This window comes from Gymnogyps californianus, chromosome 15, assembly GCF_018139145.2.
Source record: "Gymnogyps californianus isolate 813 chromosome 15, ASM1813914v2, whole genome shotgun sequence".
Classification (NCBI taxonomy): Eukaryota; Metazoa; Chordata; class Aves; order Accipitriformes; family Cathartidae; genus Gymnogyps; species Gymnogyps californianus.
The window spans coordinates 3,846,837-3,861,383 of NC_059485.1; the positions used below are offsets into that span (position 1 = coordinate 3,846,837).

At 39.5% G+C, this 14,547-nt stretch overlaps 1 protein-coding gene across 6 annotated transcripts in view; it reads right to left on the reverse strand.

Moving 5' to 3' along the window:
* USP22 (ubiquitin specific peptidase 22) overlaps positions 1–14,547 on the reverse strand; it is a 113,638-nt gene continuing 99,091 nt past the window's right edge. For 5 of the 6 annotated variants that reach the window (XM_050905925.1, XM_050905924.1, XM_050905927.1 and 2 more), the window contains 7 exons: positions 13,781–13,886; positions 11,922–12,080; positions 9,578–9,704; positions 6,652–6,743; positions 5,112–5,174; positions 3,007–3,156; positions 2–1,149 (listed from right to left, as the gene is read on the reverse strand). In XM_050905925.1, coding sequence (XP_050761882.1) covers positions 1,107–1,149; positions 3,007–3,156; positions 5,112–5,174; positions 6,652–6,743; positions 9,578–9,704; positions 11,922–12,080; positions 13,781–13,886 — 740 coding nt within the window. In that variant the 3' untranslated portion in view covers positions 2–1,106. Of the gene's footprint in view, positions 1,150–3,006; positions 3,157–5,111; positions 5,175–6,651; positions 6,744–9,577; positions 9,705–11,921; positions 12,081–13,780; positions 13,887–14,547 lie in introns of all 6 variants that reach the window. The other variant, XM_050905926.1, reaches the window with a different exon arrangement.

Below are 14,547 nucleotides of genomic sequence, written 5' to 3' on the forward strand. Positions count from 1 at the left end.
CTTAAAACCCGAGTGCACTGCAGAAGTGCTCAATAGCAGCAGATCTATCGCTCGATGCTGCCCCCAGCAGCAACCGTTTCTAACAGATGGTACATTTTTCAATACTGAGGTTCTTTCAAGTGTCATATATATGCCTTTGGAAGGCAGCAGGGGAAAAAACAAACCAAAACCAGCAACAACAGAACAAGCAATTTTGAGAAATTCAAACTTATTCACAAGATTTAAAAAAAGAACCAAGACCACTCTTACAGTATAAACACGCCAATTCATTCATTTTTACTGATGGTTGCATTTATGAATTTCATTCTCGTGAAAAAAGGGAATAAAAGGAAAAAAATTAAGAAAATAGCTATTTATAGAAAACAAAACAAAAAGGGCTCAAACAGAAAAGAATCTGTGCTGATGCTTTTGATGAGCAGTCCGATGGCATTAAACATTACCTGGGCAAGCAGGCATGCTCGAAAACCTGTCTTAGTACTGTAGCTTCAGTTCCACAATCCAGGATTTCTTTTATGGTTGTTGAAAAAAAAGAGCCTAATAGTTTCATACTGTATTTATTTAATAACTAAAATTCACAAATAAAAAGATACTTGCAAAGTCCTTTAGTTGTGTCATCCCCTCCTCCTCCACTCTGCTTTCAGACCCATATGCATAAAAAATGGGCTTGGATTTTTAATTTTACCTGTTATATGATTGGTCGTTGGAGCTGAAGCACCAAATGGAGAAGATGCTTTATGGAGATGAGGGTATAACCCCTTGCCTTCCCACACACATTTTGGAGGAACATAGGAGATGTACCAGTGCCTGGACTCCTCTGCTCCCATTTCCCCCACCCAGAGCATTCCTTTCATTTTATATTTCCTCTGTTAAGTGACTGACTGTAGCCTCTTTTTTTCCCCCTTTCTGTCCTTGCGGGACTGCATACACGTTGGACATTGTTCATTTCTTACTCCGCCAGGCTTTGAGTCAGTGTCAAGTAGGTCCTGTTACAGCTCAGTGCTAGTTGTTTTTTAATGGGTCTTTTCATTTCAGGTAGGTTTGTGTGTCGATTCAGAAGGCTTGCTTATTTTCTTCCTTGTTTATATCTGACAAGCTGCTGGATAAGGCTATTCATACTCCAGGAACTGCTTGTGATAGAACAGCAAATATCTGCAAGAAAGCAGAGGTACAGTTTCAGCTTTTGCTATGCATCGGAGCAGATTAGTATTTCCATTGATGCGATCATAAAATATGAGGACTATTAATTTTGTTTTTCTTTTCAATTTGAAGTGATTCCAGGGACATGCCAGTTCCCTACAGTAACCATGGATGAGAAGGATGGAAGGCAGCTGACATAATTTTACCAGGAACTCAGGAAACTGAACAGCTGTACATCAAACAGTCAAACCTTCTTGTTGTACAATCCACTTAGAACCTGAAAGCTCCGGAAGATTGGACCGTGTTGGTGCCCAGACAGGCAGCAACCATTTAACACTATCGTGACACAAAAAAATGCAACAGAGGTCCTTTAAGATGCAACTGTTGCTTTAGAGTCGCATCACCAAAGCATCAAACACTTAGGATTATTGCAAACTGTCTGCCATTTACTGTTACAGAAGCAAAACGAAGAACCAGGCATGTGGGTGAAAACTCACGTGTCCCAATCAAATCCAACTCAAATATCTAATGTCTCAATCTGTACTCAAATCTGGTGTTTTGATGGGATGAAATTCTTCCTGTCCTTAATTACTTTACGTGTACTGCTACATAACGGAGCCCAGCCCTCAAGCAGTTACATGTCAGAGGGAAGTGGACTCATCTCTACATAATCTTTACACGCCACACACTGACAGGGTCACTGCATGACTCTCTTAAAATGCTTCAAAGCACTTTTGAGACTTTCCAATTATTATCGTTCCATCTCATGCCCTATGGAGCTTCCCTTATACAATGCAGATCTACTTAGTGTCAGCCTTTATCTGAACCAGGGAAAATGGATCAGAGCTCAAACCAGCCTTTAATGAGACAGATGGGCAGCAGTTGCCTCCTTGCTTACGGCAGTTCCTTCCACAGACAGACCCCATCCGAGGACCAGAGCTAGCCACTTGTTATTGAAGAAAAACAAACTCATTTTTCTGCTGACCTCAAAGCAGAAGTTACCTTATCAAATCATTTAACACAAATTCAGATATTATAGGATAGATTTTTTTTTTTAACGTCCTGGTTGAAGTTCAAAAAAAAAAAAAAAATGGGGAAATCTTAAAAAAAATTACAAACTGAACATCTGTGCCTGCAGCAATCTACGGAAGTGTCAGGAATAATTAAAACAAGAACAACAGAGGCTTATCTTTCCAGTACGAAGTCCATAGTTGAAAAAGCGAAACGAAGACTTCAGATTTTAGTCTTGAAACATACACCAGTCCCCAATGCTTCCCTCAAATGAGGGACACCAAGATGCCTCCCTTGCAAACTACTGCTCTGCACTTCCAATACTTGTCTAATGCAAATCTCTGAAACCATAACGTCAATCTGAAATTAATTTAAAGCCATGAGCTAAGAAACAGCTCATGTTCTATACCTGCCTCCCATATAGCTTGCCACTCTGGTTCACGGTATTTCCTTAATGGCTTTTCTTCATATCTTTTACACTCATAGTAATCCAAAGGTTCTGCAGACAAAGATTGGATTGTGCCATGGAGGTAAATACTGCTCCTACACTGGATGATCGTATCACTTTGGTTTTCAGAGTCCCTTCCATTAGCAAGCAAGAGTTTGGACATAAGCACCAGTTACAGACACTGCAGAGTCAGCTGATGTCCCTCGTCCTTCCCCTCTTCTTCCTTCAACAAATCCAGGATTATAAAGCAACATTCTGAAGCACTGATATATACACAGAGAGAGACATTAGATATTCAAAGACAGAAATTAAGTCTTCTCTATGATGAAAGGGTCTTTTAACTGAAAGTAAGGAAAACCCAACAAAGGTCAAAGTTTCCCTTCCTTTCCCCTTTCCAGTTCACAACTTACCCTTCGCTGTCTAGCACATCCTTAATGCTAGCCTTGGTGATAATGGCATCATCACACTTGAACCACTGGTCCTTGTGCTGCCGGATGAAGCTGGTATAGTGCCCACTCTCCAAGGTTCCCTGGTGATTAACTACTGCAAACAAGGAATACCTGGTACAGAAAAGAGTTAATGAATACGTGGATCAAAAGGGGAAAAAACAACTGACATTTTAGACAGGCAGAAGCTTGTGTTCATAAACACATATAGCAATAGTAAAGGATCTGATCCATCAATAAAACACCAGCTCTTAACATTAACTGGGAGGAGGGCATCCTTGCCCAGGGAAAAGAACCACTTTTTTCTTTTTCTGTCTTGCTATTACTGCAACACTCCACTCTGATGACAGCTGTCAGCTTTACCAATACTGGCTACCAAAGATTTTTCTTCTAAAATAGATCCATATTGATGCATTCCTGAAGAGGACCACTGATTATCTAGTCTGACCTTCTACTTCCTTGAATTAGTTACTCTAGCGAACCAGAAAAATGCATTTGAGGTATGGGGATGGGGAAGGAGGTAATCTTAAATATCACTGATCTTACATATTTCTAGTGATAAATTGCTGTACTGATTAATTGTCCTTAACCTGGAAAGTCTGTACCTATTTTGAAATACTGAAATACTGAATATATTCAGCCTCAACTTCCAGCTTTCAGATGCTGCTGTGCATTTGCCTGCTAGCCTGAAAACTAGCAGACACATCTCTGTTCCAAAGAAAGATACTGATAGACTAATCAAGTGGCTCTTAACTTTTTTTTTCCTTTTCTTTTCTTAAAAAGGAGAAGACTGAAGTCCTTGGCTCTTTTGTTCTAAGGTAAGATTTTGTTTCTGGTCTTAAATATACTCGCGGCTCTTTTTCAAGTGTTCTCCACTCTCTTTAACTCTTAAAATGCTATCCTCAAACTGGGATACACACACAGCTGCACAATGGTAAAATACTCTCTCTAATCTTGATATTGTCCTACTTCTGTTCAAAATTCACAGAGCTCTTTCGACACAGTGGTGCCGCAACAAGGCGCCTGTTCAGTTGACTGTCTACAGGGCCACTGATTTAGAAAGTCACCCTCTTCCTAGTGGAGTCCTTTAATCCAACTAGGATGGGCACCACTCTTTAGTCCTAGATGGAGAATTCTAAGATTGCCCCAGCTGTTTACTGGCATCCAGCTTACTAAGCAGCCCAGATGCCTCTGCCCTCACTAACTAATCCTCTTCATTGTTAACAACTTCTCCAACTGAAGTCATGTGCAAACCTCCACAGCGGTCAGTTGTGTTTTCTTTCAGATCTTTGCTAATACTATTAAACACCATGCATCTAATGAATCAATTGCTCTAAGACCACACATAACACCTGCCTGGTATCTGCTTGTATGACAACTGCACTAAGACCTGGTTAGCTAGTTTTTAAATCTATCTATTGTGTGATTCCAGTTTCTTAATGAAACTTTTAGTGCCAAATGAAGTGCCTTGAAGAATTTAAATACACAACATCAGCACATGACTGTAGCAACCAAACTTGTAACCTTATTAAAAAAAAAAAAGATAAGGTTTGTGTGACCATCTCTATTCCCATAAAGCTATGGATATTGGTTTCAATTACACTCCCTTTACATTCTTGAGCAAGTCCCCCATCAGCCCATCATTTGTTCTGACTGGAATCAATACCTGACCAAGAGACTCCAGAATGACTGGGGTCATCTACTTGCGACTGAGTGTCAGTGTTCTATAAACTTTCTTTCAGTCCTCTGGAACTCCCTTTGCTACTGCAATAGAAATAGGCTTATTTAAAGGAAACACCCATCCCTTTTAATACTGTAACCACAGCTTTTAATTTTGCTCGTAGACTGATTGCTGGGGTTATCACCTTCAGATGCGAACGTCAGCTGCTACAGAACCACGAAAGGGTAGGCAATTGTAGTGAATGAAGCTTTATTTTGCAACAGTTCAGACTTACTGTGCTGTCAAATATGGTAATGCACTTCGCACTGCAGGATATACAGCAGACTGTATATCTCCTTCTAGAAGCCAACTACCTTTCACAATAGGAGTCATGGAATGTACCACTTACTTATTATCATTGTTTAGACTATCCGTCGGCTGCTGGTATTGCCCGTTCATTCTGCTCTCTTTACTGCAACACACACACACACAAAAATCCAGTCACTTAAAGCAGTGGCTTCCCAAACCGAGGAAATAGGTTTTACATGACACAGCCTGTTTGCCGAATCCAGGTCCTTATTCAAAAGCACAATGCTGCTTAGCAGCAGAGAAGGGCTGCTGATTAGGATGCTAAAGATGCTTTATTTGTTCTCACAGCAATGCTACATAAGAAATACCATTTCTCCTCCTGGTCAAGGCTTCAGTGCTGCAAATACAGATCTGTTTACGTCAAATGTCCTATCCAAAAAGCTTAAAACAGGTTAAGAAAAGATTTGTATTTTAAACCTGGAAAAATATCTAATTACATCAATCCTTTATCCTGTGATGGGTCAACCATCCTGGCTCTGACTTGTAAATTCATTTTGTGCTTTGACAGCAGCAATAGGATTATACTGTTGATTTCATAGCCGATGAAATTCAGATTACTGAGTTATGCCTGCTGATTATCCCATCTATATTCCATTGTGCCTGATACCTTTCATCAGCAGAGCCTGTTCTATCCAGGGAGAATTCACCTCAGAGGAACACGCAAGTCTCAAAATCTCCAGAATATACTGGAATAAACCATATATTCTTAATATAATACTATTTAACAGAGCTTCAGGGCTCTCCTTTCTCTCCTGACAGAAGCATCTACTTTTCTCCAGGGGGCGGGGCAAAGCTTGAAATTACTAGTAAAATTTTAGCATCAAATAGAGCCCCTGTGTTAAGGGATGCCATGTTTTGGGGCTTTCTGCATTACTTCAGATATAAATTAAATCTGAATATCCTCTTGTATATTTGAATGGAATAGCTTACAAATACTCATTAACTGAGCTGATTAAATTCCTTTCATAAAGGTATATTTACATCAATGTCATGTCTTTCACAAACCTGGGAGGTGGGAGAAATCTTACTGTTTCTGTTTAAATACCAATTAGAAACACCTATTTTAATCTGGACTATGTTTTTTTTCTTCTTGCAGCATTCTCTAAACAGAAGTTGAAGGTACAAAACAAAAAAGCCTCAGATTTGCAGGTGTGCAGGAATAAAGAGGAAGGATTTTTATAACTTCAGAAATACTAGGTTAGGCATTAGGTTACGTCTGGTCTGCCTAATTACACAAGGTGACTGGTGGGTGGGCACTCAGGTGATGGGACCAAAGCAGAGATGTGAAGGCACGATGGATCTGAATCTATAAATTTAACATGCAACCAGAAACATTACACACATTAATTAAAAAAAAAGTTTAAATATAAAGCCTTTTCTGGCACACAAAGCTCAATAGTTTATCTAAAAATTAGTTTAGAAAAGATGCGCGTTTCAAAGAGCAGCTTACAGCAGAAGTATCATTATACATACTGTTCTATAACCTTCATTCAAGCATGTTCCATGTTTCATGATGCACATGTATGAACTGGTAAACAGTTCTGTCCAGGTCTTTGGGGGATTTTGAACTTGGTACACACCTGGAAGCCATGAATGGTGTCATGTCCAGCTCCAGCGGAAATGAGACATACGTAGTGATCTTTCGCCTCAGTTTGGCTGAGTGTTCAAACCGCTGGAGACAAAGTGGAAGAATTTTTTTTTTCTTTAGAGAAAGGCTAAGTTTTCTGTTATTTATAAATGTCCTAAGCTTAGGAACAATAACATGAAAGCATATTAGCAGTCAGTATCCAGGGACAGCCCCAGATTTTTTCTACCAACTATCTTGGCTGGGAAACCCCGTGGAAATGCTAACACAGTTCTACCAGGAAAATAAACCACATTTTGTGGGGGAAAAATACAGTATTAATTAGATTGTTTACCTTAATATGTATACATACAAACTTATTCCCAACTGACATTAAGAAAAAATATACTAAACAGAGAGAGCATACACAGCCTTTACCCAAACCAGTGTTCATTTGTACTACGCACTATTCAAATACATGGCTGCTGCCTACCCTAGCACACAAAACTGGTGACAATCAATGAGAGTTTGCCATCAGATTCACACACTTAATCCACCCATCCAATCATCTCAAGTGACAGGAGTCAAGCCTACACAGGAAAACCAATTCAAATTAAGGCAAAAATGGAATATGATAATAAAAAAGCCTTGTCCCTCCGCCAAAAGGAGCCTGCAATACCCACCATCCTCTCCTCATCTTCTCGATTGAACATTAAATGGAAACAGGAACCAATACCAGAAAAAGATGAATGAGTTTCTATTTAAAGGCAGCTTCTCTCCCCACTTCTCAGAAATTCTGCTCCATTTACACTTCAAGTTAATTATTTTCCAATTGTGGTGCCATAACAATTCCCTAGCAACAGATCCAGACGTGAAAAGCTGAGACTCCTGTAATTCTTATCGTTTGTGTTTCTTTTTTGCTTTAACACATGAAATCAAATTTGCATTTTGCATGGACAGGACAACACAATCACTTAGGAAAAGTAATTTATTTTCAAAAAAATCTTCAGTCATTCTGGATAACAGAAATACTGAACTGACTGTAGGAAAGGGGTTGAGCACATTCACATTGCCTTGCCCGAAGAGCAGAATCACCTAGGTATACCTTGCCAACTACTCTGCAATAATAAAATAAAAACAAAATAAAAACAAGAGCCCAACACCCCCAAAACTCTCCCCAAAAGCCAAGCACTCCTGAAACCTCAACTCAGTCATGCAAGAATGCTCTTCAGGAAGACCACAAACAGCCAAAGAACAACAAAGGAACTGTGCTACTATCTATTCCAGTCAGGCTAATATCTTTGGCATATAACATTGCATATCATCTTGGTTAATGCTCGATGCAACTGAAGAACTGCTGGTATATGGGGGTGAACATCTGAAGGCATGATTGTCCCAAACAGTTTGAAAAGGCCTATAAATTACAGAAGAGGGAATTCTTTCCACCTGTAACACCTTTTTCCAGGAGAAAGCAGAATCAATCTTTTCTCATGAATACAGACTTTCCTATGGCATTCTGTTTTCATGTCAAGACCCTCTGCATTTCATTAACAAACTTCTGTACAAGCCAGATTTTGAAAATAAATTTTAAATCACTGCTACACTGGATATGGAGTTGCTATGTAATTTAAAAATTCCAAACGACAATAATTTCTTGAATACAGTCTGTGAGTTGCTCAGTGAGACCACGACACTTTTAGTGTTACAGATTATTAAGATTTTCCAGTACAAATGTACTGACCTAGCTTAGAGGGCTACTGGAAAATAAACCAGAAAAAACTGCCTGCATGCTACAGCAAAGTTCAGCACACACTTTGCCATGACAGCTGCAAGATAACGGTTTAATTCCAACACTGTTAAAGTTAGCCAGGTGTTTTACCGAAGTTCAAAGCCTAGAAACCATGTAAGAATTGAACAACTGAACAAAGTCTCTGGAGCAAAAGGCTGGAGCATGTGTTCTTTCAATTCACCATTCCCCAATTGGAAAGAGAAGCAATACAAGCCTTCATTTGTACACAGCATATAGGCTGCCGTTTTAAAATCTGTTTCTGGTCACCATGGTCATAGGTAAACTGCTGTTTTTCTTTACGTAGCTTATGAGACATTAGTATCATCATCAGATAAGCAGTTTCTTGAAACACTGGTCATAGTAAGAGCTGAGGCCAGTGATCATCAGTTGCTGCCTAGCAATGAGAGGACTTTGTCATTCTGTCCCAGGAGACACCCAAGACCTTAGAGGTCTGAACCTGAAAAGCTCAGGCAGATCAAAGAGGCGGGTAAAGTACTATGGTAGCTGCTTCTACCAAGGCCCGTGGCATCACTTTTCAAGGACCCTTTGCCTCTTGACACAGAATGACCTTCGTCTTCTGCGACAGCTGCCTACTTTGCACCACAGTCATACTCTTTGTATTTAAGACATAAATTGTACAGGACTAAACTATCTGAAGGCACCAACTATGACGTTATCTCCCATCATTGCATCTGACATAATCTGGCCTGGAAATGTTGAAAACTACATCACAGTTGGGAAGATACAAGAAGACTTCTCCATTGCAACCGATAACTTTTTCATGCTTTTCCTTCAACACAGAGTTCCTCCGTGGCACTCTTCCAGTAGAAATATAGGGTAAAAATTTTACCATGCAGAATGAGTAAGTGTTATTGGAGATTGGTTTCTATGTTGGTTCAGGTATTGTACTAGCCTTCCATTTTGTTTCCAGATTCCGATTAGTTAGGTTCCCACAGACATACTGCAAAGCTACATTATAGATAACATAATACTATCTTAATAGAAAATCTACTGGGCATGCAAGCTCTTATTTATATTAATTTATATCATAAAAGATTAGTCAGTGAGAGTCAGAAGATATGTCCAGGAATTTAGCTCATCCTCTCAGAGAGGAATACACGTCCTCTGCTCTGTCCACCCCCTGTGAACTTACTTTGAGATGAAAACAGGCCACAATGGGTAACTTCTTCATAGTGAGTTGTTTGGTAGATTCCTGGTAGCTATGGCAACCACTACATTTGATTTTGGCACTGCTTCCTAGATGTTCTGGCCTTGTAAACCTGAAAAAATATCAAAAAGCAAAGGGATGCACAAAACGATGAGATGATTTTCCACACATGCTGAAAACACTTCTTTTACTTTTACTTGTGGGTCACTGGCACCACAAGAGATAGAGTTCGTGGCTTTTAAGTGTCATTTTGAAAAAACCCAACGCCTATAATACTGTAAAGTGCTATGGTTCAGATATCCAAATCTGACATTTATCACTGCTCTACTTGGGAACATTGCACTGAAATGCATCAGTGTCCGAGAAAGGAGATAAATGTTGGTTCATCTCCTACAACAGGACAGCTAATTTTCATACAGAAAGCAAAGATCTTTTGTTTTCAAAAACGTTGATATGGAAGTTCCGAAGCAAGATGACACGACTTCTGTGCTCAGCTGCATGCTATCTGCAGGACACTCTTCTAGCTTGTAGCCCTCCAGGGCTGGGATCAGAGCTCTGAGACGGAAAGGGCTGTAAACACAAAGTTCTTTTCAAAATACAGATATCTTCCAAGCAAATCCAAGTGTTGACAAGTAGAAAATTCTCTTTCAAAATTTTCAGACAGAACTGCTCAAGGGAGCTATCGGAAGAGACCATTACAGAATGGGGAACTGCTTAGAGAAAATATACTACCTCTATGTTCTCACAACACACTAAAGCAAAATATCTCTCACTTTTTCGGAAACTGTCAGCACAGAAAAGGCTAGGAGGATGGACTGCTAAGTCTTCTCCTCCAAGTTTAGACTTCCACGGGGCAAATAAATCATCTCCCCAGAGGCTGCTTTACAACTAGGATTTTTGAGATGAAATATTTTGAAATATAATTGAACATTTTACATTAATGCACACACTAAGCACGTGAGGGCAACCTGGTATCAGCTCGTCACTAACCCTACCTTGCCTCATTCAGTTTATGGCCAATGCAGCCTCCAGCATTAAATGATCATCACAGCCTCTTGGTCTCCCCTCTTGTTTGATTAATAAGATTTCCTTTACCTAGCCTATGTACCACCATTCTCTGGTTTTGTTTTTTGATCTCCCCCCTGCTTCTCTCAAGTCTGTAAAATGCTTATAAATTTGTTGTTATGGCTGTTAGGAGTGCTTACATCTTTCTGGGTTTTGTCATATTCCTCCTTAATCCTTCCTTCTTCAAGCCAACTTCAAGTTGCATGGCCACACTGGCTGGCATGAAGTTACACACCTTCTTTGTTTGAATCTAATATTCAACCTGCTTGATAACTTTTGGGTAAAAACCTAGACCCATCCTCTTTATCCGTTAGAGTTTAACTTCTTTCCAAAATCCATACTCTTTGAGAGTATCTTTGAACTTGGATATTTTTCCTTCCCTATCATCATCGTCTCTCTGATTCTAATAAGCCCCGTGTTGAAGAAAATCACCAAAATTCAACTGTTTTTGCCTCTTGATGCATTCCTGCATCAGCAATTTCTCATTTGTACTAATTCCCTTGTTTTCTTAGAATTATTGATCTTAAAAGTATGAAGAAGGTTAGAAATCAGATGTCAGAGGCTATGAATTCTTATTTCAGGAGGATTCGTTTTGCCCCAGGCTACAGATGACCTCTTCCTCAGACAAATATCTTCGACAAATATCTGCCTTTGCCACAAGAGAATGACTTTCAGATCTGCTAAAAGATCCAAGTGAACTGTATATGAAGCCGTAACATTCTCTCTAGTTACCGGTTTCCAAGATGCCTAAGTTTCCTGCTCAGAATTATCTTTTCTTTTTGAAAGCTCCATTCCTTTAATTCTTAATGCCATCCCTGAAACTAAGTCAGCAGTAGCTGACCCTCAGCTCTGCTTAGAGTAAAATCAGATTCATACTTGGTGTTGTAATCTAGACAAATACTAAATGCATTGTGAACTCTTTTTATGTGCTTGCTTAGCTGACACAACCAAGAACACGGAGACAGACGCTAGTGGTTTCGATCATTTAAAACCACATTGCCTGGCAGCAGCCAGTGTCAAATTTGTTTTCTTTTTGCATTGCATGGCAACTGGTTTTGATTGCTTATTGTTAAACCTACTGTTGCTCTGAGCCTTCTTTGCCTTCTCACTCTTATGCAAAAAACTAAAATATGTATAAAAATGCTGTTTGGGGATAATGCCATGACAAAGCATCACTTACTCCCATTGTTCAGTGCCACCTGGAGAACAGAATGAAGTCAAATTCTTTTTACCCCACCAAAATTGTGTGTGTCTCATTTCATACCTTCGCAAGCAGTCTGTGAGAGTGGTGGTGCCTGATACATGGCTTTCCCCATTTACGACACTGCCATCACTCCCTGGACTCAGTGGCCAGAACGGGGTGGAGGAGCCTGGCAAATCCAAACTGATGTCCCAAAATGGGTCTATCGTTGTGGAAACGCCACTATGAAAAAGAAAGCAGTTTAATACATGTTTAAAGGAAGTAAAATTAACAGTCTCTCTCGCTTAGGGTGCACACCAGATACTTACTTTTAAGAACTATGGGATCTACATCACCCCTAGAGGGCACTCAAAGATGACAGAAAATATAGTTGCTCCAGAGTGGTTTCCCACAACGGGTTCTTTTTCCGAATATTTAAAAGCCATATGTTTTAGGAAACGTATGTGATGTACTAAATGCAAAATAAATGCATTTAATACATTCTCCCACTCACTGGAGCCCTGTGACTCAAAGTGAACAAGCAGGGTTACTCAGAGATAAAGGCACTGGTTATACTGCTGACCAGTACAAACCAGCTAACATCTACGATGATAGCTACGTGCAATCCAACTAGTTTAGAAGCATGGTTCTCTGGTCAAGACATGGAAGATGGTGCTTAAGGCTACTTTGACAAAGAGAGCGCCAAATACTTTTCCTATACAGTAGTGCACTGAATTAAGCTTTGCAGTTCGTATTAGCATCTCCTACAGCATTTGGAATTTGAGAGGCCAAAGAATAACTGCATCAAGAAGTAGTGTATGTTCTCGACCAGATTTCTCTACAAGACAGCTGAAGACAAGCCAACAGCTAGACTATGGAAAAAGCTTCTCAAAATTTTAACTTGTATTGACTCAAATCTGTTCTTCCAACGTTTACATTTTTAAGAGAACTCCAGAACTTCAGGGGCCTAAGCTCCTAGTTTGGAAGCTTTCTCTGTTTGTACTCGTTATGCTTATTTGAGTTCTCTCTTCCTCTAAAACTAGTGTCTCTCACTCTGCAATCTCATTAAGCCTACAATATTCTGCCTTTTTTCCAGCTTCATTTGTGCAAAAGTTGTCAATTTTCAAAAGAAAACTTCTTTTGTTAAAGTTTCATCGATGCTAATACTGTGTCATAACACATCAAGCTTTTCATTATCGTAAGGATTCTGTGGCTCTACCAGGCAAAGAACAAAATTTCATATGTTTTCCTTACAGTAAATCTTCTGCAAATCTCTCCAGGAAACTAGAGAATAAAAGCAGATTCAAACAAGCACAGCACAACAGTCCATCTGCAGGACAGCGTGCAAAATTATAAAGAATGCAAGACAGAACAAAAAACAAGAACTCTGACTTCTGCACTATGGCAACACCAAACATCCTGAAAGAGAAGTCAACTTGCTCCAGTACACCAAGCAGAAGAACAAATACATTTTCCTTAGTCTTGTAAAACATTCACCTGCTGGTACCTAAGATTACAGTAGGTATCAGCCTCTTTGAAACCTCTCCTGATGATACATGAGGCTTGTAACTGAAGGAAAAATATGGTTGCATATCAGAATTTTCTTCAAATGTAGTGGCAGTTACATACGTTCAAAACCAAAGAGACCTTGGAAGTCTCTTCCTCATGAACTTGGAAAAGAACAACCTTTTACAGACTAGTAAAAAGTTTATGTCCATAAGCCTGTGGTACTTGCCAGGTAGCTTTTTTGGTATGTCTTAATAGATGACAGTTAACTGGTAATTGATTGCATTTAGCTGATGCTGTATTTAAACAGTTCTTGTCTTGCTGGAATTTTGCTGGTATTTTATTGAATTCAAGAAAGAAAAGATTCAGTACACTGCTGCACTGGAAGGTGTACACATCCAAATCTAGAGTGCAGAATCAGAAAAAAAATTACTTACTGGCAGACTTGACAGGTAACATCAGACTGCAGTCCGCCTGTGAAGATTTGGTCTATGATGCAGTTACAGTGGTTGGGGTTGTTGGCCTTCTTCCCATTATCATCACCTGGAGGAATGCAAACACAGACTCAGAAGTCAAAAATCCTGAGGGAACAGTGGTTTGTCTTGGACTGTATCTCCAGTAACTCTTTATAATGCAAACTTATAAACATACTGCAAGTTCACATAGACAATATAGAACCCTGAAAATGTTGTGCATTGAGGAAAAAACAAGGAAACAAGAAGAGAACTCCTAGAAAAATATAAAAGATAATCAGAAGGTGACTAAATGCAGTTAACTCCTGTAGAGGTGAAGCTTTAACCCATATTAGCTGTTAGCCAAACCCTTTTTCAGGGTATAGCCCTATCTCCCTTTACAGAGATTTACTTTGCACTATCTGGTATAAAGATCAGTTCCTAAGACGACGGAGTTGCCAAGATGGTTCATGAAAATGAATATTTAAACTTCACTTAGAGCACCACTGTGCAACATTTGTATCTAAACAAATGGCCAGCTCTTTACCACAGAAGCACTAGTTTCTGCTTAGGCAGAGTATTCAATAGCACGTTATTTTCCTAAATGAACAGAGAGGAGAAACGTCAGCAAATGCTACTTTTTAATTCTATCCCAGTCAGCTTCTGAGAGTAGAGTGAGGGGAGGAGGTTTGTTAAGACCCATTAACCTCCAGCCTGCTGTCTGCATCCTGTCCTTTCAACATAAACGTGTA